Genomic DNA, 27561 nt, shown 5'->3' with positions numbered 1-27561 from the left:
ACATTAATATGCGCACTGTTTTACAGTTAAGCCATGCACACACGCAGCGTCTTTTTTATTAAACCTTACTTTAACCATTCTCGTATTTGATTAAGTGTTAAACCGCTAATTCTAAAAATTTGGACCATCTAACGATGAAACTGAAAATATAGTTCATGTTATATCCAAATTCTATTCATCATCATATTAAAGTTATTTAAGGGGTCGAACCTACAATCTGGGCGAAAGAAATCATGTAAATGTTTTATTAACATTACAAAATCTTTCTCGACTATAGAATCACTTAATATGGGTGAGAGAAGTATCCACACATTATGTTTTTTGTATTATTCCTTTATATGTAGATATTTGACGTATAAAATATTATTGGATTTTCTTCAAGGAGAATATATACGTTGCTTAGACGTCGCGTTCCGACCGTCCAGTTTGAACACCACATCGTCGTGACATAATCACTTTCCTTCCGAGATTGTTACCAAAAAAGAAAACCTCTTCATGTAATGTCGGTCTTATTGCATTTTAATGTGCGCGTGAGTGCCGTTTATTACAATCAAATTTAATGTTTAGCTGTTTTTCATCTATAACAAACACTGAAATTAAAATAATTTTGTTCACATATACGACTATGTACTTTTTTTTCTTTAAAGAAATGACTTGCGAATGTATATGATACTACTTACCTACTTTTAAAAATAGGGTTGACACATATCTGTGTTGGTTTCAGTGTCTGTTTCCATTATATTTGCTTATAAAGTTACTTAACCTGTGGTTACATCTAAAATAACTGCTTTTGAAACTAATTAAATAAAGATAGCAAATATCTCAGCATACAAACTAAAGTATAAAATTCCAAAATCTCGAATGTCCAAATACCTAGTTAAACAATATTCAGTTTATAAATATTTTCCAAGTCATAATATGTAATAAAACTTGATTACATTAGCAAATCTTAAGAGTGCACATTCAGCCCAAGGTTAATTACGATAACCCCAATAATTTCTTATTTATTAATTGCGACTAGTTTTTACATTATATATATTAAATACGATCTAATAGACGAATGAAATAATATATTTACTTATGCTACACGAGGAAAAATCGCAAATTTTCCCTGGATTATACCATAGGCTATATATTCAAGGATACATACCTACAGAAATCAAAGGGTTTTTGCGTAGTATGACTGCTGTATGTCAAAATCCAATACATTATTGACACCCGTAGTTTGCCCCCTGTTCTAGAAAAAAAAACACTCGTTTATGAATCTTATACATACGGCGCCGCCATAGGCTGGCTTTTAAAATGATTTATCTAAATTTTATACAATATCTTATAGTTTTTCACTACTATAATACCGAGGCAGATTGACCATTCGTCCTCCTGCGTGGTTACGGGACTTTATCGTTAAGGTATGTCTCCAGTGTGTCTACAATCGATTCATTGAATACAACTTTCAACACGTCATTGCCGCCTATTGAAACGATGCTCCACAAAGTGTAAGTAGAACGACCTACATACAGTGTTAAGTGATGATACGATGCAAATGTTTGCTATGGTATAGGATTAACGTTTCACGAACTTATTCTTTACAATAATTTTAATATTAAAATTCCATTAAGTTTTTTTTACTAATTCGCTGTACTCCCTAAGAAGGGACTTTGTATATAGCTGCACTGGAGGTATCCTAAAAAAACTTTACATTACTATCAAATCTTGAAAATATTTGAATTGGACTCTTTATTGCGGTTTCTAGTCATCAACTATACGCGTATAACGACACATTATGAATGTTTTAATCAATTATGTGTGTTATCAGTTGTAATATATACAATATTATTCAAAGGATTAGTATTTATATCAAATAGGAAAATTTCTAGTCTTTAATCTATTTAATAACCTGATAAGTACGTGAATAAATAGTTAAGATATGTTTTCGTTTGCATTAAGCTAAAGAGTGGAGGCTGGTTTTGCCACTGTGTCCGGAATATGTCACGACCGCAGATCAGATTTAGAATTGTCACACAGGTATGGGACCCGAATCTTCTCCACAAAACATAACAATCTTAATCCCGGCCCAGTCGGTAAATTCATAAAACACGCCATGTAGGTAAGTATTCTTAGTAACAGAAGTGACAAAATTTTCGCATAATAAGATATGACTATTAGCGAGTCTGTGCTGTGGTGCTATCATGTAGAGTGGCTTTCTTACTTTCTAGCTGTTCCAAAAAAAAAAACAAAATAGCTATTCTAGTTTTAGAATATGGTGAAGATTTTGTCATCTCACATACTGTTCTATGGTGAACTGGCAAGCAAGTTCGTTCAGGTGACTAATATGAGATTTTTTTGTAATTATTACAATTGCATCATCAATTGAAACAGTTGAAAATAGCTAATTTTTATTATCTGTTATCTGATAATAATATGCGCGCGAGTCAATAAGCTAATAACGAATCCGGTACATATTTATGTTTAAAAACTCATAAAATATATTACTTTTCATATTTGTATGTATTGCTGTGTGTTTTACATTCCACATTCCATCTGAGGTCATCTAATCATCAATAGACAAATTCAGTATAATTTCATCGGGCATCTGGATACTTTCCCGCCTACGCTTTAACTGTTATTTTAAAATATAAAATACAATCAATAAAATAAAAATATTACCTGTAAGGTCATCGACCTCCAATTATCGCATGTCCGTCTGTTTGTTATTGACATGAAACATTTACTTCCGCAACGCATCGTGTGAACTTCACAGGAAACGCATTCTTTATACATTAACATAACCATTCTTGTACAACAAATTTCACGTGAGGCATCTACAAGTTAAACGATGGAAGAAAATCAATGGTCATATTTAAAAAAAATAAACTGTTCTAATACTGCTTTTACTGAAGTACTTGTCTTATTCTGTCAAAATGTGTTTACGCTTCGCTGAAACAAAACAGATGTGATATCGTAAATAGTATTTAAATAAAATGTTTCTATATTCAAATATAATATTATAGGCTATGTTTTTTGTTTTTTTTAATATGGCTTTTATTTGTGCCATCTGGGCTCAAGGAACTTCGCCAGTGTCGTGTAGATGGAAAAGGCACAAAGGAGATTGATCGGTGAAAATAATAATTATGTTCCTAAGAAAAAAATACTTGAAATTCAATTGTTAGTTATAGACATCACAGAGAACACAAATATGAGTCATAACATGATTAAATACTATTTCATAGGCTATGTTGTACTGAACACTGAAGACTTGACATTTGTCAAAGAATCGTTTTTTTTCACCACATAATCTAATACATGTAGACGATTCAAATTCAGAAAATCAGTGTAGAAGACATTGTTCAAGAAACATACTTGTTATAATGAGTTCGTTAACGGTTACGGCTTCCGGTGTTGCTTGTAGGCCAAGAAGCAAAAAAATTGTTGACTCTATTATCTATAATAAATTTTAACCTACATTATAACAAAGAATCTAACACTTATTATTCAACATTTCATCTAACGTGCGTTCATAGTACAGCCAGGCAACATTGGTAGGGAAATTTATTGGAAATTACAAACGCCTGTATGAGACAGAACATCCTGGGAAAGTACGAGGACGTCGTACGCTTACGTTACGGAGGCTTTTACGGGTAGACAAAAATAATAGAAGAAGCGTAGTCTATTTTACTGATTGACGATTGTCCAAAAGAGTAACGATAACAGCGATAGGCTGACTATATGGTTAGCTTGGAGAAATTGAATGCCGCCAGTAAAAGAAAAAATAAGATAAAAAAATTATTGAAGGCCTTCCGGCCCGAAGGAATTCCGGCCGGGGTGTGAAATTTTTTTGCCCACCTTAGAGGCACCTTAGCAAAAAAAAATCATAATGTATGTATTCTACATAGAGATAAATAAATGTTTATTATTATGGACGGAAGTTATGAATAGTTCTTCACCTAATATACCTAAATGACTTGTACACTTATGTAATTATATAAATATTTATTTTTGAAAGCTTAACATTAAGTATCGTAATAAGAGATAAACAAGTAAAAGCTAGACAAATGTTCATATGATATCGCTTTCATCACGACACACAAGTCTACTTTATCATCTGAACTGTTCCTTTGTTCTTTAATTAGCGCTATCTATCTCACTCACACGCTGCATTACAAGTGCCAAGATCACCAACATTTGGTAACTGTTGCATTTTCAACATTTTTCGTAAGACATATGTGTGTCAGATTTTGAGAGATAGTCGGCGACTTTATTATACAATACCGAATTAGCTACTATGTTATTTATAGGGTTGTTATAAAATTATTATACAAAATTAAAGCTTATTTACGTTTATTGCTTTTTTATTTTCTTGTTCATGAAAAGAAGAATGTTATCAATCTTGCATTTAAGAAACTTCTTGAAAAAACTGGCTACGCATACGCTCTATAGAGCAAACTATTGGCAGTGGGCCATGTAGGTTTTGTATGGATATAAATGTTTATATTTATATTATTATTATTATTAAATTCGTGTTCATAATGTCGAAATAAATTGAAAATGAATGACTTGCAATGATTAACAATTTTCATTAACAATTCTGAAGGTCAACATCTAATTAAAGCAACAAAAGAACCTCTTCAATAATCGAATACTCAATCAGCCCACATAAATACTTATATGTTTAATGTTTCTGAATGTTTATTTTAACACACATGTCAAGGACATCTGCTAATTTAGCGCTGACAGATTGACAGGAAACAATGTTTGAATTTATGAAAAATGTGTTTGACTCCTGACTTTATGCAAATTGAGGCTTATTGGCTAATTGCGAAACTGGTGATTAGTTTTTCTTGTGAAATTGTGCATATGCTATTGTATACTTAACTATCTTCAAGGTACTTATTTTCGTCATAATGACTATTTATTATCTCATCATATTGATTTTTAAAATAAATTCTCTGCACTGATGTATTATTGATATATGATTTTTTTTAACATAATATACATATGCAAAATTTGTTATATGGTTAATAATAAAAAGCATTCACGGTCTATAATTTATGCCTGCTGATCAAGATTAATCGAGTAATCGGCACGTCTATAAATCTTGAATTGATTAGAAATATGCAAGTTCGATTTTATCAATTGACATCGATGCACATCGAAGTTGCCAATGGATGTTGAAATTACCAAGGTTTCAATATGAATACTAAATGTATATAAATAGTTTAGGGTCACACTGATATTATAATGAATTATAATGAACCAGGGTTTTTTTTCACATGTGTGTAAATGTAGAAATTTTATAAAAATTTAATTACGAATTATAAGAAAAAAATTAAATCTAAAACTTAACTTCATAAGTAAAATAATAGCTAACTAATTTAATAAAAAATACTGATTACTTAAAAATTAGCTAATTAAGCTACTTGCCGAACACCCAAATGATGTCTGACGAAACCAAATTCTGATATAGCAATAGCGCTAATCTCGCTTATGGTGGTAAAGCCAGGTTACAGGATGCTTTAAGAAGTTCTGAATATTTAAATAATAATGATACTCTATTAATTTCGATACGTTTACAGTTTAACACGTTTTTTTATATAACAGGGGGCAAACGGGTAGGAGGCTCACCTGATGTTAAGTGATACCGCCGCCCATGGACACTCTCGATGCCAGAGGCCTCGCGAGTGCGTTGAAGGCCTTTTAAGAATTTGTATTTTCTTGAAGGACCCTAAGTCGAAATGCAATGTTCAATTCAGCGTTTTAAATGCAATGTTCTTTACGGTATCTGTATACCCGTTTTTGGCAAAGACCTGCAAGTCCCACCATTCCTCTCCGCACGGTGCCACTCTACCCTGCTGTTTCTTTAATCTGGTCTATCCACCTTTTAAGTTTTCCGTTTACCATACATAAATTTTCACTATTAAAAACAAAAGTAACATATCATCCAGAATGTTCTACTATCAAACTCAACAGAATATTTCCTGTTTAAATTGAATAAATTCTAAATCCTTTAATGTCAAATATTTGTATGACTCACATGTTAGCGCCGAATTAGGTAATAAATTTGAATAAATAAAACATTTAAAGCAATTAGGTATTATTATGTGAACTGACTCACACATGCATAATGTTTTTGTTTGAATTCTTTTATATGCCATTCAGTGGACTTTTATCGCTTAATGTATATTTTGTCACATATTTTTGTCTATAAAAATAAATTAAGACTCATTCATAAAAGGTCAAATAAAGAATTAACATCAGGTGAGCCTCCTGCCCGTTTGCCCCTGTTATATAAAAAAAAAAGAAAACAGTTTTTTTTTATTATCCATAGCGAAAATCACGGCATACTTATAAGTATGTGTCTATTTACCCGAACTTGCCCTAATCGGAAGTCCTTTTAACAATTCGTAATTTGCCTAGCTATTGAATTTTTCATAAGAATTTTTTCAATAGTATTTTAAGTATATATAAGAGCAGTGTTGGCCTAGGGGCTTCAGTGTGCGACTCTGTAACCCGAGGTCGTAGGTTCGATCCCCAGCTGTGCACCAATGGACTTTCTTTCTGTGCGCATTTGACATTTGCTCGAACGATGAAGGAAAACACCGTGAGGACACCGACATGTGTTAGACCCAAAAAGTCGACGATATGTATAAGGCACTGGAGGCTGAACATCTACTTGTCTATTAGATTTATAAATGATCATGAAACAGATTCAGAAATCTGAGGCCAAGACCTAAAGAGGTTGTAGCGCCACTGATTTATTTTTTTATTTTATATATAGGATATGAATCCTGTATCTCCTTGCTAACGAACAACTAAGACTGAATGCCGTATAATTTTACCGTTTATGGTAACACCTCAATAATATTTCATTACAGCAGTAAAGTCCTAATAATGATCTCCACATATTTGTAAACAACTTTTTACAGATAGTACTCATTTAAATAACTATCTGTAAACAGTCAAGTAATGTTTACAATTACATTAAGGGCCTTTTTCACAATGTATGGATAAAGTAACAAATAGCTATGCAACATATAAATTATTCGAAAGATAAAAGTTCCGAATAAGTTACTTCGCGTTTCATGACAAATAGCGCTATCAGACAGTCGTGAAACGCAAAAATACTGTTTATCCTACCAATAAGTAAAAAATAGCTTATTCGTAACTTATCCGGACATTGTGAAACAGACCCTAAGTCGGAATCGCAATTAGCAGTTACAGAGCACCAGGCACGATAAATAGTAGAAACGGTTATATGCATCATTCAGTAAAAAGATCACCATGATATGTTACCGTCACGAACAATGAACAATGGTATGACCTTGTCGGGAGAAAGTTACACCATGACCATGGGTATGATGACGAGAAAATGGAATATAAAAGTACAGTGTAGTGAGATTGCTAGGAATTTAAATTGTTGTTTGTGACTTAGTGCTTTAACCACAAACCCTAAATAGAGATTATATGATTGCATTAAGGGAGCAAATGGTCATGTGACAAAACGTCAGCTAGTACATATTCGTTAGTGGGTCACGCCTGTCAAAAAGTGATTTTGTCTCAATTTCGAAGTGTGTTGCTATATTAAATAGGTATAAATCTTTTTAAGCACCCGTTACAATCGTCCATGATTACACCTTGTCTAACTTAAGTGCGTTGAACTAATTTAATAATATAAATAATTATCTTTTAACCTATTAATACTAATGTTATGTGTAGGTGTCTGATTATGATCCAGGTATTGTGTGGCTAATAATTGGCATTTTAAAATAAATAACACAGAAACGTATTGACTCGCTTGGAGCTCATATCTTAAATGCTAATAATAAATGCATGATGAATATATTATTCATACTCACTAGGCAAGTTCTCGTGAACTTTCCATGTTATCATTTATCAGGTACTCGTTATCAATGATAACACGGAACTCAAAATATATGACTTGTTTTATCATCTGTGTTACGCAAACAGTCAAGACACTAGTCTAGATTTGTTAGCCTATTGTTTGAGTTCTAAACTAACCTGCGTCATTTTGATGTTTTGTTAAGAAAAGTTTCTACAAATAAATGACCCTCATAAACTTATATAAAATCATTATTATAGTTTATAAACATTAGTGTGTACAGATATTGGTAATAATTACTGTATATATGTATATTCTAAAGTAGATAAGGTTTTCATAACTCAAGCGTGACCAACTGCAATGGTCGTTCAGATAATTTGTAAGAAAAATCCTTGAAAACACAACAACAGTATCTATTGCACATAGATACTGTTGTTGTGTTGATGTAGTCAATGAAAATAGACAGCTGTAACCGGTATTTAGTATGTCGACACTTTACGTTCATATGATAATAATAATAATAAAACTTTATTTATGACAGAAAAATGATTGTGACAAAACTAATCCAAGGCTAGTTAGTCCCTTTAGGATCACGTTAGGTTGTGGGTAAATAAATAACAATTATTCTGTAGTACGTTGTGCAAAAGAATTAAAAAAAAAAGAACACTAAGAGTGTTGCAATGTACAAAAATATCCGATAATAGTACCGACTAGAAAACCTCCAAACGGGCATTTGCATCTTATTCAACTCTTTTGACCCCTCAATTATTAAAACCACTTCACACTCAGAAAGTCAGGCGTATACAAAAGCAAATTGGTCTAAACACATACATGTTGCAGTGACGCACACAAATAAACTCAACGTCATAATGAATATCCAATTATTGGATTGGACTTGTCAGGTTTCCGTTACCGATCGATTTTGAAGATTCACTTCCTACACTAAATCTTGTTATTAATAATCCTACTAGAATTGTATTGCTTACGACTGTTTTACAAGGTAAAGGTAAAATATTAATAGGACAGTTGTACTTCACAGCACAAGAAGCCAATAAACGAATTAAATAAACAAAGAAGGTAATATGTGTCTTTTTTTTACAGAAATACTTAAAGTGCAAAAATAAGTCAGAAAATATTTTCCTATTAAATTTGTAATTTGTTTGTCTACATAATCAACTATCAAACTATATTGTCTTTAATTATATGAGCTCCTATATCATCAACTACAAAAATCAATCAAGATCGTACTCAACAATAAAATGAGATTTGACAGACAGACTTATCCACCTAAGTAGAATTTAAGATAATCTGTACGAACTATCAAGCCTTGTATTAAACTAACATCTGGCGACATTTATCATATTTTATCTCCGTCTAATTGAAAAGATATGAAAGTGACAGAGTGCCTTTGTGTTATAGGTTCACGCTAAAAGGATTACGCTTGATGCTAGATTAGAATTTTTCTATGGCTTTCTTGACATATGATAACTTTATAATACATACATTTGTTATATTTAATGCTTGAAATGAGGTTTTATTGGTACATGGTGTTTTAAATCAGTGTGATTTTAGTCAGTTTTAGTATTGCTGTTCGAGTAGGTACTTTTCCTTTTTTATCGTTCTATGAAGGGTCTTCGTACCAAAGTGTTAATAAACCATACTTTAAACACTGGACAAACAGTCTTCGAACAATTTTGTATGAGCCTATTTATTTATTTATTTCTAGCCTTATATCAGAATACAAAATATATACATTATAGCTATTGTTTATGTTAATCTACGATAACTGATTCTGTGTGCCTACGGGCAAAGGCCTCCTCCATTTTTCCATATTGTATATATAATCTCGTTTAGGTCTTTCCAGCCATTTCCACGATTTCGACGGCCCACCTTTTAAATTGCTTACCTCAGTTTCTTGTATGGCCTCTTGTTTGCCATAGTGTTCCAACTTCCAATTTTGCTTATAAGCCTGTTACGATACTTCAAATAGTTTAGTAATACAAATTAAATGGCAATCAATGAGGAATTTGTCAATAAAGAACCAGAGAAATAAAGTTTTAACATTTTTTAATTTTTTTCTTCAAATATTTTATGATAAAAATATTTTTTATATTTCTTTATTATTACAAATAATTTGTTATTATTTAAAAGGGACAATCTAAATAATTTTCTCTGTTTATTCAATTGCCCACTGTTCATTTAATTCTTAGTAATTGTTCTAATGATATTAATTAAAGTACTACGTTTTTATGCCCACCTTTATATCAGGAATATCGTGGGAGACTACAGCGTGGATAGTAGCGTAGGTCGGTTCGGTCATTGACCTCGTATCGGACATATTAAACTCTTAGTAATAGTACGATAACAAATATCACTTTCTCCTTGTTTATTATGACATGATACTATGTAATTACTTATAAAAGTTCCTATACTATATACTTTTAAAATAATCTTTAAATTTTATAATACTCACTAAAATAATGTCTTCAATCAATGACAGATAAAGTTTTTGTATAATGTTATTTTAGTTTTTACTTTTAACTAATCTATCTTACATAAAATTGTATTTCTGCAGCATGTATCATCTCAGAAGTAGGTCGCGCAGAGTAGGAACATGTATAAGTTGGAGAATTGGTTCGACTCTCGACGATAAATTTTTTCGTTTACTTTACAAGTACAGAAGGTTTATCAAGATAAACAATCATTGAATCAGACAAATAATTTCCTTTTTTTATTGAGAAGAATGCATTTCCGCACAGAGTGTGTAACTCTAAAAGCCCTACCCACTAAACCCCTCCCACCAATCACGTCACTGTTGGGGCAACTTGGGTTCGCGTAAGTATTCTACCAAGAGACCCCGTGACTGGCTGCTGCAGCAACCATCTTCCATTACATTGACATCGCCTTAGAGTGTACAGTTGGGTTGCAATTTCTTGCACCCAAAAGCTTGATTCGCCGCCGACAAATAATTTCCTGCCCCGTACCCCGGCGTTAGTAATCTCAGTGACCCAGCAGTAAAAACTTAAGCTTTTAAACATAATTAAATGTCGGAAATAAACATTTAATTATGTATACGAGGAACATTAGTAGGGTATCTTAGCATTTAGATAAACTGTTTGAACATAAAACAAACACTTAAATCCCATCTTAGTAACACCTGATAAGATTACAATTTATTCAGGCTACCTTGAGTCGACGACTTTAGATATTAGATACCTGTGGCTATGTTGGCGTAAGGCGTTGCCCTTTTGAAGTCGGGTGTAATTTTTTTTTCGACTCTAGTTTGAACGCATGTCATACCTTCAACAAAATATATATAATTATTTGTCCTGACACGTTCATGAACTTAATTGAATAATGGAACTATTATTCTTTCTATTTATTATATTGTTAAATTATTTAAATGGTTTAGTCTTCACATCTCACAACTCGGCCATTGTTATGGTCAAATTAATAGCCCTCAAGACTAAAATACGGAATAGTGAAACCAGGTTAGAAAGATCCTTAGTCGTTGTACTTAGTCTACAGTGCGCTAATCTTACATATGCAAAATCTAATATTTTATTTTATTTATATTCCGTACATTTTGTACATGAAAACATATTCCTCGTATGTATGTCATACTCCTTTTACATACAAAATTATTTAAAAGAACGAAGACTTAAATAACATTTTCCTAAAAGGCTTTTATTAAAAAAATCTTCACAATCTTAAAATTTATATTCCATCCTATTCCTCGACCAAAATATTTTTAAAAATTGTTTTTCATCGCCTTAGAATTTATCCGACATAATCGAACCAAATAAATCTAGGTCTTATTTAATATTACAATCACACTATGACATAACAATATAATATTAAGTCTGGCTGCGTATATGAAATTGCTAAACATAGTCACGTCTTTTGTGAAAGCATGGTGCGGTAACTTGTATGAGGCTTGTATGTGGCTGTACCGTTGCAGTTGGTGTTCTTTCGTGATAGGTGTCGCAGGTGGCAATCGTCAGGTATGTAACGTATCATAAGAAAATTTAAGGCAATCTTCGGAAATACTACTTGGATTTACTATTTTTGTGTTGGACAGTCGATTCAAAAAAAAACGATCTCTTCGAGCCAACCCTGTAATAAATGTAAGAGTAATTAAAAATATAGCAAGAGTGCGAAAATATAATTCAAAAGAAAAAAATCTTAACTTAATACCAAGTACTTAGAAGAGAAAATACATTACAGCGCTAAGTGTGACTGCCAAAATTGTATTGGATACATTTGATCATGAGCGGTCATAGGTCTCACCTCTAGGTCTTATCCTTAGAAGCTTATCTTAGCATTGTGTTAGGTAGGTTCTAAATTTACCTTCTAGGAATACGATGATTGCTTTACGTTGAATGCGATCGTCGTTTGTCAATAACGTGCAAAATGAACTAATTTATTAGCATTCCTATATTTAATCCAAAAAGAATCAATATTTGTTTGTGACAGGAACGTTATATACAAATGAAACTCGTTAATTTTTTTTATTATTTACTCTACGCTACGTCGAGAAATACGTCGAGAAAAACGTCGTGCCCCGGCTACATCGGTAATATTTTTATTTACAATATTCTACCTGATAATTCAAATCAAATATATTTAATAAAGTTTATTTAACTTAAACGATGCTGGAACTATTAGAATAAATTTACATTTTTATATTTTCTACACTTACCTATTATCAAATAGGTAGTGTAGTTTCTGATTGCTTTTTTACCAAAAAGTTGCGGAAATGTGCCATCTTGCACCAGTGCACAATTGCATAACAACAAAAACTGGTGAAACACTGGTACTAATTATTCAAAATCACGAAACCTCTAATTATCTTCGCAATTAATAAGAAATTGCGAATCTCTCACGGTTCGCCGTTATTACCAACGAAATAGCGTGCCTAAATGTTAGTTACCTAGTATTTAAGTTATCGCCTGTATGACATAAGACTAAAATATACCTATCGCATTTTATTATTACAAATTAACATCAAATTACGGCCTTTTTGATAAGCCATTTTTAAGGTACCTACATTATTTTTTAGCGTCGTCGGTACGAACAATAAAAGTTTGTTAATTCCTTATAACAATGTGTTACAATGTAATATTTGGGAACCCTTTGAAGTATCTAAAAAAAACTGTGTCAGGGTTCCCAGCTCTTCGAATCTCTTTCTCTCTTCAACTTAATAGTTAATTCCATCACAAAATTGTTTTTTTATAAAATTATAAACTACAGAATTATGAGTAACGACCAAACAATGCTTTTAATGTTTCGTTTAATTAAAATATCACTGATTTTCTTGTTAATATCACATACATTTATACTTATTGTTCATATTTTATTATAACCAATGTATAGAAGTAATACCCCAATTCTTATGACATTCGTATTCTAAAAGCGACTCGAACGACGTGAAAAGTAATGGCTCGCGCCGCAATCTGTATTATAAGGTTTGCAATGTATTACCGTTAACGGGCAATTGCAGTTTCTGCGAATGAAGATGACACAAAAAAATGCATAAATCAACCTGCATCATTATCTAAGTCAATGAGAATTGAATTATTTGCTTCGAAGCGGAAAATGATACGTAGATTTGTTGATATCGAACACGCGAGGGAAAATTCTGGAAAAGTCGTTAATTGATAAATCCTAGTTATATATGTAATTATTATGCCGTTAGGAATGTTTGTAACATACATATTAGTGCGCTGTTTTGTTAAACAAAATAAAAAATTATATCCGCTACATTTACTTTTGCTGTACATAAATTATCATTTATCAATTATAAAACAATCTTACTTTTTATTCAAGTTGCCACGAGGCATTTAGTCGATAACTTTCCCGGCTGGTGGAAAAGCGGGAAAGTCAGTGGCTTGTTTCTGTTCACGCTGAGAACGCGCGCGTTAAGTTAAAAAATATATCAGACAATAGTTTTACGTTGTGGTAAAGCGTATATATTAGAACATAAACTGGTAAGAATGCCGTGAAAAGTAAATATTCTAGCCTATATAATAATAATAAAGCCCGTTTAATTTACAATCGTGACAAAAAAGATAATATACAGATTATATAATTTTTTACATTGTATACATTATTTTATTTTTCTTGCTATTTATCCAAGTGTATATAAATAATTGTAAATGGCTTGAAATTGAAGCACCTAGGTTTTAATTGATCCGAAATCTTTTCTAATACATATACGATTTCTACCTATAATATTTAAAACGTGACATTATATCTATTTAACGATATAATCCATATAATGTTTTAATTACAAAATCCATAAAAATCTTAATAATGAATCCTTAATATTAAGGGCCTGTTTCACAATGTATGGATAAAGTAGCCAATAGCTATACATAAATTATTCGAAAGATAAAAGTTCCGAATAAGATACATCGCATTTCATGACAAATAGCGCTATCTGACAGTCGTTAAACGCAAAAATACTGTTTATCCTACCAATAAGTAATAAATAGCTTATTTGGAACCTATCCGGACATAATAAAGTCTCGAATTTGAAATTTAAAACGCGTGTTTTTTCACCTTACATCATTTCAAAATCTCATCTCCACTTACGAATTAGGTTACTACAGATGCGTCACATTCGATCGAGTTCTAAAACAAGCGCGTGTGACTGACAGGAGTGAACAGTTAACTAAGTCTACTCTAAATATAAACTGCATACCGAACATTTAGAACGGCCAACGCATTGCCGGTTAAATTTAACCAGCAGCTGCCATTTTAAACTTACGTTTTTACTAAGGTATGTTTTGCTCATTTATCTTATCTCCTCCCATATATCAATCGTTTATAGAAGACAGCGGTATTTTAAAACCTGTCAATGATTACCCCATTGTTACCGCTTTCAAAAATAGATTTGCCTTTTTATTACAAATTTTTTTCTATAACAAGGGATGAGAGTAAATTATGGAAATCTAAATAAATTTAATAAACACACTTTCACACTAAAATAAATCACATTAGATTCAGCTAAAGGCAAGGTATATTAAATGAAGTACTGAAATAATTAGAAAGATTAAACTAAACAATTTGCAGAACACTTAGAAGCGAAGCTTATCGTATAAAAGAAATAAATTAAAATTATGTAATGGTTTTAATAATCAAAATCACTTATACAAATATATTTTTTTAAATTCTTATTTATTGTAGATTATCACCATCGTTTTATAAACGAGGTCTAAATCATTATGAAATTTGGTTTTTTACACATAATAGGTGCTAAATTGTTCGTGAGAGGGCGTGGCCGTAGTAATTCACATTGACAGTGAAAGTTGCGCGCGCGCCGATATTGATTCCTGCACATAATATACCAATTATGTTTGAAGAAAGTGTTTTGTGGTATATGGAGATTTCGACAATGTACTTTGTTATTATGACAGTTGTTTGCGATAATTTGTTTGTACGTTTATTATTGCTTGAAAAAAAATATAAGAAACTTTTCATCCCAAATTAACTAGTGTCTAAATAATAGTAACACATGAATGCTAAAAAAATGTTTCATTGCTATTTATTACAAAGTTAAACGAATTTGTAAGTTTCAAATATTCACAACGATATAAAATTTTGCCTTTTGAACCTTGAAGGTCTTTAGTCTTGCAATACAGCGAGGAAATTCCAGCCTTAATAGTACAATGCAAATTTTGGACCATTTTTTATTTAATTTGTTTTAATTTTTAAATCATATATTTTTAATTATTATTATCACTTAGTAGTTTAAGAATATTGTAAAGACAATATATTTGTGTGTTAGAAAATGATTTATACAAATAAACAACTTAGAACGTCAAACAAACCGTTTATCTACCAACCCAAGTCGACACAACATCCTAAGAAAATAAATGCAAACCATATCGCCAAACACGCTCATAAATCGATAACACATACAAATTTTGACACAACGTGTTTTTTTAAGACTATTAATTATGTTAATAAAATATCGCACTAAAGCGCCATTCAAATCAAGTTTTCAAGTAATTAAAATCATTCGTAACTGTACAACATCCGCTTTATTTATGCTATTAATGCATTAGGATGTTGCTATCCATTTTTATCGCTTTATAATCTTTTAATTCTAATTAAATTGTGGTATAATTAACAACGGCTAGATAACCTTAGTGGAATGTTCAATAAAAGAGCGTATTACTCCCTAAAAGGCAACACGTCGCCTCTTGACGTTTCGATTGTCCATGGGCGGCGGAAAGGACTTCTTACTTAGTGCCTGTTCGTTTGCGGACCTGCTGAATAAATCCAATTACAGAAACGCACTATCTTTCGTCTTTTGTTTTACGCACCCTTCTTCTTCTTCAAGTGCCACTCCATTACTTAAAATTATTACATTACATTATTATTACCCAGTTGCACTTAAAACAGACAAATACAGTTTATATATTTTTAAATTTCCTATTAAAATTTAGCTTAGACATAGTATTAAAAAAAATATAATAATATAATTAATCGACCATTTCTTTTTATTACAGACATCAGACAGCGCGGATTTCCTCGCAACTCGTCCACACACAGCCGCCGTGATCCCCGGCAAGCCTGCTGGCAACCCCCTGCAATTTATCAAGGTTGGACCCGCAGATCTGGGCACCAGGGCTCGGGAGCAGTTGAGAAGAGCTGAGCTCGCAAAGCGTACTGAGCCCGCCCGGATAGAAAGGCAGGAGGAGTGGCAGTCGGTAAGAGCTGTTTATTTTATTATTATTCGTTGATTTTGGTACTAAAATTAGTCTTTAGGTTGTACTTTCTAAAATGGATCTGTATTATTCAAATGGAGGAGATTGTTATTATTAATATTAAAGGACTTAGATGGATAAGCTGGATGGATAAGCAATCAGGCATAAGTAAAGAAACAAGGTTTAACTACCTACATGTACATTCATTCTTTTACTGCCGTAAAATATGATACGGATAGACAAAGATTAAGGGTAAATACCTATAAAACCCATACCTCAAAGACTAATTAAATGCTCATTTAGTGGAAGCATTAAGACTACATCACACTTTTCTCGAAAAAAAGCACATCTATAAATAAAAATAAATATTAAAGAATTAAATTTGTATGTTGAACAGCATTTTTAAAAGCGATTAAGAAATAAACAAAAATAAAACTTTTATTAAAGATAGCAACTTTACTTACAATTGCCTTTTAATAACCGACAGTTAAACTCCATCGAAATGTCCTTGAAAAACGACTAAATGTCACACTTCCGGGAAATTCCTCCAATTCATTACGAGTTGCATTCGGAGAATGTCGTCATACAAAATAACGCAATTAAGCATTTACCGAATCATTAACTTAATGTTTGGAAATCTTATGTAGGAAATCTGATGCATTTCCTGAATTGAATTGATAAAATGCTTTCCAGATGTTCGGTTACATATCTTGATATTTATTTATCTCTTACTTCATATTATCCACAGTTTTGAAAACCTATAATATTTAGTCAAAACGGCTTACACCATATAAACGACGAATATGTACTGTACATATACTTGTTGAGGTGTGCGTGGGAATGTACTATGTGTTTGGGGGGGTGTGATTGAATGTGGTGCATTTTTAATGTGATCTTAGAAATCTATTCTTCTTCTCATTCGTTTCGCTCTTGGCAGAGCGGTCGTGATCGCTATGTAGTAGAAGTAGAAGGCGCAGATGCGCTTCACGACGCTCCGCCACCGCTGCCTATTGGAGGTCATCCTGCTGCACTGATTCAGTGTTTCACCTACGGCGGACTTAATCTGATCAGTCCAGCGTGTAGGTGACCTGCCGCGCGGTCTAGCGCCTTCCACCTTCCCCTGGACGACAAGGCGTTCTAAGGACTGATCGCCACGCCGAGATACGTGACCGAAGAATGTAAGGATGCGAGATTGTACTGTTGAAAATAGACGCTGCTTAACACCTAGTTCTTGAAGTATCGAGACGTTTGTACGAAATTCGGTCCACGATACCCCAAGCTTTCTTCTCCAGCACCACATTTCGAGAGCGTCTATGTTCTGCCTTTCCACATCTCGCAAGGTCCACGTTTCGGCTGCGTACAGAAATATGGGGAGAATGGAGAAATCTATTGGGCTTTGCTTATTTGCTTAAAAAATACGCGTTTGGTTAACGCACAAAAAGTCGAGATTCGCGTAATTCTTATTATTTAGTATATTATTTTGAGCATATATACATTAAAAACATAGCTTTAGTAAATACTTATGTATATATAGATTTTTAAAAAACATACTTATTTACAAAATATATATGCTATAAATTTAGCCTCCAGGCCTTGAGAACAGTCCGAAATAATGAAATTTAAATCTTGATTTATCCTATAAAAAGTGCACTACAATTAAAACCAGTCTTTTGAATATTGAACAAGCATGTCATGCACCAATAACGATAAATAGCAAAATTCTTACAAAAACGTGTAATGTATTCTATTTTTAAAGCTACAAGGTTGTAAAAACATTACGATATATGAACCGGAAACACATAGTTCGGCGCGGGCGCCTACAGACGGCATTTCCGCCAATCATCGCATGCTTGATACCTTAGTTTTTCATGTCGTTAAAATACTTTTAATGTTCCGATTTAATCTCGTGCGTAATTGGCTTTTCAGAAGTTACAATTATTTTATAGGATTGCGTTTACTTATATTTATTTTTTAACTGTCAACGTACTGGTACATCGCTTTAATAGTATATCATTAACAATAATATTACGAAGATTTTTTTAAATTTAGTATTTTGGTACTAAAAGTATTGCGTGTATTCTTTCCTAATTCTTAAATAAATTCTGAGTATTAAGTCTTTTTTTATTTTTTCATTTTCATTTTATTTCAATGCTAAAAGTTAATAACAATTTATTTCAATAAATTTCAATTAACAATTATTTGAAACCCATCAAGTAGTTTTCATGATAGAAAATGTGCAAGCAACAACATTGATGCCACTATCCTGAACATAAAATTATTTAATTAAGGTTAACGTTTAAATTACCATCTCCACTCATAACGAAGTGAAAGAACATTAAATTTAACATATGCATTAGCATAAATGATGAGCTTAGCAAGAAAGCTGTTAGAAAGCCTAGGTCTGAAGGTTCTATGAATTTCGTAATTTGTTAAAATCCTTAACAGATTTTATTAAATTGTATCGTATCCCGTAAACACCCAAAGGGATAGAAGGCAAGTAAATTGCGCACATAAAATGAAAACAGAATACTACTTACTGAATGCTGTCTCCGACACTCAACATCTTCATTCGTTCTCAGAGTGGGTTCTTAGTATGGATAGTGTGTTTCATTTATTTCAGTAGGTATTTAACATTATATGTTTTATTATCTTTCTTGTTTTGTTTTGTTTCGACATTATCATATTGATTGATGAATAAATAAATAAAATCAATTGATGCACAACTGGTTAAACGCAGGACCAGAAAGAACGCGAAAGAAGTAAAAACATTTCTCGTGCTAATGATTAAACGGAGACGGTTATAAAGTTACTTAAAAAAAAAAAACAAAAACTGTTTCACTAAAAAATATATCGAAACAATTTATGTTAGAAGAACACCTTAAATGTATAACAATAATTCAATTCTAAGTTGATGTCCTCCAAACTTAGCAGTATAGAGAAGAAAGGAAAAATATCAAATAATCACCTTGGCGATACTAAGAATTATTGCAACGCTGTCAACAAAAAATGTGTTCTTTTGCAAGAGAAGTATTAAATTCAAGTATGCAATTTACACATAAAGTCTTAAAGGAAAACTAATCTGTTGTAAGAATCGCGAAGATTCCGCGGTTTTTCTTTAGCCATTATCGAAAGCGATTACGTAGATTGGTGTAGTTAAGCCGAGCCATTATGTAATCGTTTTTCTAAGTAGGGTTTCCTGGATTTTATCTGCGTGTAAAAATAGATTTTAATGAAACTGTCGCCATTTTAAAAACGAACAACACACAAACGAACGGTACACAAATATAGTGTCAAAACATAGAACACTAGACTTTAATTAACCTTGTTTAAGTTATTCATTAGTATTAAATTAAGTCATAATAAGTGTAATTCATGTGAAGCTTTTGTGAACTTCATTGTAGGAAAAAACTTTTTTTAAATTGCTATTATATTGGTATGTCCCAAAATATATATTAAGCCGGAAATGATTGCACTGACATAACCCCAGAGATTATTGTTTTATTCAAAAAATGTTTGTCTTAGTTAATTCATGTATAAAACCCTATTCAAACATTAATGCAAAAGGCTGTAAAATTTTTAAAACACAATTCACTAGAATGATTAAGTCAAAATATTGTACCGAAATACACAATATCAGTGTTAAATGTAAAATTTTATCAAAAACACCTACACATTTCAAAGATACATTATTTCTCAAAGAATTACATTCACTTAGCGAGAAAATTTAGAGTAGGTTAGTTATGTACATTACTTATGTAATTATTTGAAAATAAGTTATATAAAATTAAAACATTAGTTTGTAACAAGATGAACAATAATACAAAAGTACAAGTAGGTCACATTGATGATACAACATGCATTATGTGACGATTCAATTTTTTTTATAGAACAGGGGGCAAACGGGCAGGAGGCTCACCTGATGTAATAACTTCTTAGTCTCGTTCTCAGATATAAATAAATGCTAGACAGGCCTTTTTGATGTTTTGTAAAAACATATTTATTCCATTAACTATAGTGGTTGCCTGGAAGAAATCGCTCGAAAGCTATACGGCCAGTTGCTTTTCATTAAATTATGTTTAATTTTTTTTTTCTTTTATGTAATGCAATGAAGTGTTAATAAATAAATAAATATATTTAACTTTTACGATTTTTACATAGATTTATATATGTATTTTTATTATTGTTATTTTATTGGTATGTTGTTAATTATATGTTAGTTTTGAAGTTTATTTATGTAATCCCCATAGCATGGATAGTCAGAACATTTTCTCACTAACGTATGACGTACAAATTTTTTCCAGAACCTAGACAATTGGAAGTCATCACGGCGGAAGCGAGTTGAGCACATCATTGAACGGTGCGTTGAGGTGAAGCGGTTTGAGCACGAGATCAACCAGCCCCGTGGCAAGGGCAAGACATTCAACGAGATGCTGGAAGAACGGTCAGTACATTTACTAACTTCATGCTGCCTACAAGGCAGACGCAATAACACTGCTTCAGCCAAAGCACTGATCTATCTCTTTTCATCAGAGGTTAAAGACCATTTGTCAAAAAGAAACAAATGAATGCTTTGGTCGAAACGGTGTTATTATATGTTATTCTTACTTCCTTATATATATGCGGCAAATATTTCATTAAAAGTATATACGCATATTTTTTCATGATTATGTAAAAAAATTGTATTTTTCTCTACTTATTATTTATGTTTCCTTCACTTCCACAAATAATTAGAACCAAAATTAGCGAAATTGGTCCAGCTATTATTGAGTTTTAGCAAGACTAACGACTAGAAATTCATTTTTATATAAAGATTTAAATATACAATCATTGTATAAGTTATTTATTTATAACATACATAGGTTGCTAGGCTAAATGCTATTTCTGTATATAAGTATACAGAAATAGCATTCATCTTAAAAACTAAATTTCACAAACAGGTCACAAACAATTCCATCGCCCAAGGCTTTGTCTGAAAACAATGAAAACTAGCAATTAGCTTCGCAACTAATCGCAAATTAATTACTTATTAAATTTTTGATTACGTAATTTTAGGTAAAATAAGTGAAAGCGTCTATCTGATTTGTTTTCGTCAATCTATTGTTACGATTTTCATAATTAATAACCTCCATTGTTCGGTCACGCTTTGACTATTCCAATCTAGAAGGCATACTTCAGTACTTACTATTTTGATTAATAGTAACGAAAATAATTGCTGTAAAAGACAACACATTTTTCACCGTAAAACTGTCCAATGTATTAAACAATAATTTGCCAAATATATCTGGTATTTTGGGTAGGTACGTATTTTAATAAAATATTCAAACCAATTTATTAGCACAGCACAATTCGTTTAAGTCATTAACGTTAAAGCTTAGATTAAAATCAAATAACAAAACAGTTTCGCAAATAGGCAATAAACACGTACAAGACGAATGAGCTCCACAATTCAGATATAACCTAATAAAATCGAATGTCCTTAATTACCATTGCAATATACGCCATATTAGATGGTAAATCAATCATTTCTGCAGAAATATTACGTGGGAGTATGGCATTAGCGATTTAGAATGCAAACCTTGGTTTTGTAGCTTTTTGTACTGAATTATCGTTTAGACAATGCGTTACGGATGTGGCGTGAATTGACCGTAGTCTAAAAAAACGTAACAGAAGTCTCGTTTTAATCGCGGAAAATTAAGCCTAACTGTATAGAATTAATAATTGTTTAGCGATAATTCAGTGTTGCGAAATATTTGAAATCGTTTTCTTGTTCTGTGATCGACTTCGATTCATTATTCGAAATTTTTAAAATGTTTTATTTGATTGCGTAATAGTAATATATAAACTTGCGAATAAGTTGTAGAAAATCAAATAATCATGTATAGGATAATTGCTAGGTTAAATATTAAAATTTCTAATGTAATTGAACTTTCATTCGCATGTCAGCTGAACGGTGTTGATTTCGTGTGACTCGGTCGGTGGCCGCGCGACGACTGATCGAGTTACCGGCGCAAGCGCAAGCACCCAGCTGTTACATTTTGTTACCTTACCCACTAGATTTCTGCTCAAGTGTCCAAGTTGGTTGAGCATGATGAATTATATGTACTAAAGATTTCCCCAAAATTTGTTCATACGTTTTGTACACTTAAAGTATAATCGTAGTCTCGACTGCCTGACTCTCTCAGTACACTTTTTTCATTTTGAAGGTGTTTTTTGATACTGTGTAGAATACAGTCGTAATTCCAACAGTGATATAAGCCGAAACTTGGTGATAAAAAATCAGAGCGTTTGGTTAAATCATGACAAAAATAACTGTTTAATTACCCATAAACTGCTTACGGCATGTTCAAAGATTGTGTACTGTTAGTTTAGTAAACGGTGGATGTTTGTATAGGGATTCGTCGAATGCACCGTTTTACGTTAGTGATGTTTTTATTTCGAGTAAATAATTCATTTTTATATATCACATGTGCTTACTGTTTTATTTCTTGTTATATTTCTCGGCGTTATTTATAAAAGAATAATTCAAAATCCGTTTCTATTTACTTTCATTTATCTACTTTATGTACTAAACAGCCGATTGTTTCCCACGCAGACACATAATCTGCTTTATGTAATACACAATAGGGTTAAGTAATATCCATTGAAAAGCAAACAAAAGAACAAACGTGTAACCGAATATATACGTAGCTATTGTCACAGACCGCATGTCTGTCTGTCTCGTCCGAAGCGCTCCGATGGTCAGCGCGGAATTAAAGTACTGGATGTATCAAATAGTCAAGCGATACACTGTCCATCGACACCTTAAATTACAAGTCACATTTGTTTCTTCAGTGCATTTGCTTATGCTGCTATTTTAGAAAACAAATTAAATTAAATAAGCGCCTTTAATAATAATAATAATAATAAAGCCCGTTTAATTTACAATCATGACAAAAATATAATATACAGATAATATTTTTTACATTTTCAAACATTATTCTATTTATCATGTTGTATATCCTATATCTCAGCTAAGTTCAGTACCGTCGATCGGAACCCCTTCGCGGGTAAAGGCCTCCTCCAGCCTTTTCCAACTGAATCTGTCCATGGCTTTCTTTCTCCATTCGCGAAAATAGTTGTCTTTAAAGTACACCTTTTATCTGTGTATCTTGCTATATGCCCCACCCATGAATATGTATATTTCTGTCTTATTTACTTTATATCTTATAAAGTGATCTGTTTTTATTCAAGGATTCTATATTTAATCTGATATCATTCAGTACAGAGGTTTTTATTCATTACAAAAACTAATGCGTGACAGCTACAAAGGTTAATCACACTTTAATTTGCATTTAATTACTAAAGATATACATATTCTAAATATATTATGTAATTCATCAATAAGTAAATTGTGTATACTTTCTATATTCCGAGCATGTTGTTATTAAAATATCATAAAATTTAGCATGTGCGTGAGTAATTCAACCAATTTACCAGCATTAAATACTGATTATCCAGTCTATAAATAAAACATAATTGCTATTAATAATCATATAAAAAGATTGTCGCTGTTCCCGTGTTATGAGACAGTTTTGCATGTTTGCACTTAAGCATTAGAAAACTTAAACAATTGTTACACTCTTACGTAAGAATTGTACAATACTTTTCCGGGTATCAAATTTTCTTTAAAATTAATACATTTGTACTACATTCAAGTATATTGTATTACGCAATTACGGTTAGGTAAAGTTGAGAGCGTATCAAGTGACGGACAAGCTGAGTACAAGGAACGCTCTGATTCTCTCCATATATTATATATCCGTGTCGCTGGCCAGCTTTTGGTATTATTCTTCATATTAGGTTCATTTTTGTTCATGAATGATGTATAGACTATTAAAGTTTTATATAGCTTGGTAAACAAATTTGTTTTTTTTTAATGTACTTTGATATATTTTTAATAATAAAGTACCTACCCACTAGAATTTAATTAATCTTAAATCATCTTAAATCTCTTTTGACATTATTCGAGCTTTGTAAATAAATTAAGAGCGTACAAATTCTTAAAAGGCCGGCAACGCATTTGCCATCTCTTTGGCAATGTAAATGTCCTTATCATCAGTTGAGCGTCCTGTCTGTTGAGCCTGTTACATAAAACATATACAAATACTGTATATAGCAATAGCTAAAATAGTTTTCCAGGAATATTTTTTCAATAATACTTAGAAAATCGTAGAAATTACGGGCGTTTAAGCGATCAAACAGACAGACAGATTGGACTGTAATTGTAACTTGTTACTTTCCCCTAGTTTCTATAATTTAAATGTTGCGTTTTATTCCGATTACGAGTAGGAAGTACAGTTATATGCAAGCTTTCTACCCCGACTTTAGTCGTCTTTCTTTAATAACATGTATTAAAACTTTAAGGCGAGATTTGGAAATGAGTCTTCCTCGAACCATGACTTTTTTGCCAAAAATGTATTGATTTTTGACTTATGAGACGCAGACTTCACTAATTTAAATACAAATCTTTCCCTTTAAGCAGCAGCAACCACAAAAAAAAATCACTTAACATAAGATGAGCTTCCTGCTCGTTTGCCTCGTTCTATAAAAATCAAATCGTGGCAGTTATAAAGTACATCAACTCAACAAAAATCCCATGAAATTTAGTTTTTAATTTGCCCAAAAATATTGATATATCTATTTCTTATAGTAGTTTTAGTTACCACACAAATCTTGCAAGCCATCTTTACTTAGTATACAGTTAATTTTTACTATTATCAACATTGCATTATTTTTATTATTTTTTGTGTCTGAGGCTCTATCTTCTGGTCTCTGGCAGAATGACCAGTGCTACGGAACACGCCTGCTTCTCCGAAATATGCTATGCAGAATATGCTAAAGCCAGGGGCAGTTACTGCCACAACACACACACACACACACTCACCACACATTTCTTTCATTTCATGAATCACAGAAATCACAACTACATGGTACGAAAATCTTTTTGCTATGGAAGAGCGTGGCCTTCTAACACAGGTGTTTTTACACTTAATTGAGGGTCGCAACCATGGAATGTTTTTTTTTTTGTACCGTTTTTGAAGAAATAAAATATTTTTCATTTTTTTTTCATTTTTCAACACACACACACACACTTCTTTTCAAATTTTGTTTTTTTTTATGATTATGAGTTTGTGTGTTTACTTAGTAATAAATGTTTAATTACATTAGATTAACTTAAATTATCTAAGCATGATTGCATTTGCACCCATCACATGATCGCAATTATCATACCGTATGTTAAAGCAATCGTAATAATTCAATAACCGTTATTATGAGAATCAAATGTCACTGGCCACTTGCAAAACTAACATTATAGATTTATTACGCCACATCATTGCGTATTGAGATTTAATTTACGTAGTAAACATTTATGACCCTAAAAGCCACATTATTTGATGCAAAACCACTCTATTGCCACTTGCACTAAGTCGTGATAATGGATTAACTAAAAAAACATATGTGTTTTGTTGAAAGAGATTGCTTTGCTGTTGTTTTATATTTGTTTTGAATAAATTGAATGTTAAAAACATGAAATCCTCCATAAAATTAATAACAATAATACTATGTTTACATACAATAACACATAGATAAACATATAATATATTATAGGTATTTGTTTGTCTTACAGAAAGCAGCTGCTTACATACAACCAGAATTATTTATTATTTTTAAATGCTCTTAAAAATCAGTGTAATGTGATTTTTAATTAATGGTCAGACCATATTGATTAAAACACCAGACAAATAAACACCTTTTGTAATTTGACTCTGTAGGTATGTGTAAACGGATACCTGATACTTTGATTTCTTAAATATTTATAACATATTTTCCACTCGCATTTCCTAATGTCACATTAAAGATCAAAGACAAGTAGACCTACCTTCCGGTTGGTTTATTTCCGGTATCCGCCCGCCCCCGGCGAGCTTTCCCTGCACACCGGGGTTCATTCGTAATTACACCCTGATAACACTTTCTCTATACATTAGAATAATTAAATGTTTACGATTGAAGTAATTTATTCAGTTATATTAGAAGTTAACTGCCTCTTATAACAAATATATTTAAACATATTACGTCTGCGTGTGACATATCTGACTACATATTTATTTCCGATAATAATGATATTGTATGATTTAGAAGGCATACTTCTGTAGGTACAAAAAATACATGTTCTTTATATTAAAGATTTCACTCTCGTACATAAGACAATACCATATAAATAATGTACTAACCAGGAACTTGACGTAACGCATACCAGTGCAATAATCGTAACGTTTCTTGCGTACGCACATTGCAACATGAGCTAACGCACTATCGTGTGCTTTAAAAGGCCGTAATCCTAATAATATTCGAGCCATATTCGTATTATGTTCGGTTTATGTTATAAGCTAAAGAGGAACATTTAAACATTATTTATTACAAAAATTATCGTGTTTTCCAAATTTCTTTCTATGCTCCAATATCTCTTGAAAAAGGATAATAAAACTATATTTTATTTGTTTAAAAATAATAATGTTTTTTATAATTATAATAAAGGAAAATTTAAAAAATACAAGTAAATTCAGTAGTCCCATTATTGTATTTTAATCTTAATACAATTTAACTAAATCATCCATTTCTTTCAGTTTATCACGTCGTTCAATGTATTTAAAAGAATGAGACTAACTTACTTATTATGAACAACTAGATAGCTTTAATAAAGAAAATTGCGGCTAAAGAATAAAAAGTCTTAAGTTTATTACCGCTCCCTCCTATAACTTACTCACTATAATTAAAACGATCCACGTATAGTCGCTAAAATTACGTCCCATTAGATAAGAGCTAGAGATTTATCTCATAATTACACAATTTCTTATTTTAACCACTTTAAAAGTCACATAGTAATTTATGTCAGTTACCATACTTTAATGAAGATGTTCAATGTGGGAAGAATCCAATGAACGTAAAAGGAAGCTGGGTAAGTCGATT

The 27561-nt window shown here is 31.8% G+C and overlaps 1 protein-coding gene across 7 annotated transcripts in view; it reads left to right on the top strand.

Annotated features, from left to right (window-relative positions):
• LOC110995696 (LIM domain only protein 7) overlaps positions 1–27561 on the top strand; it is a 98612-nt gene that overhangs the window by 53789 nt on the left and 17262 nt on the right. For all 7 annotated transcript variants that reach the window (XM_022262982.2, XM_022262985.2, XM_022262984.2 and 4 more), the window contains 2 exons: positions 16357–16557; positions 20856–20995. In XM_022262982.2, the coding sequence (XP_022118674.2) occupies positions 16357–16557; positions 20856–20995 (341 nt within the window). The remainder of the gene's footprint in view (positions 1–16356; positions 16558–20855; positions 20996–27561) is intronic.

Source organism: Pieris rapae, chromosome 6 (assembly GCF_905147795.1).
Source record: "Pieris rapae chromosome 6, ilPieRapa1.1, whole genome shotgun sequence".
In the NCBI taxonomy this organism is placed as follows: Eukaryota; Metazoa; Arthropoda; class Insecta; order Lepidoptera; family Pieridae; genus Pieris; species Pieris rapae.
The sequence above is the reverse complement of the archived record's forward strand: the minus strand, read 5'-3'. Positions and strand labels throughout refer to the sequence as shown.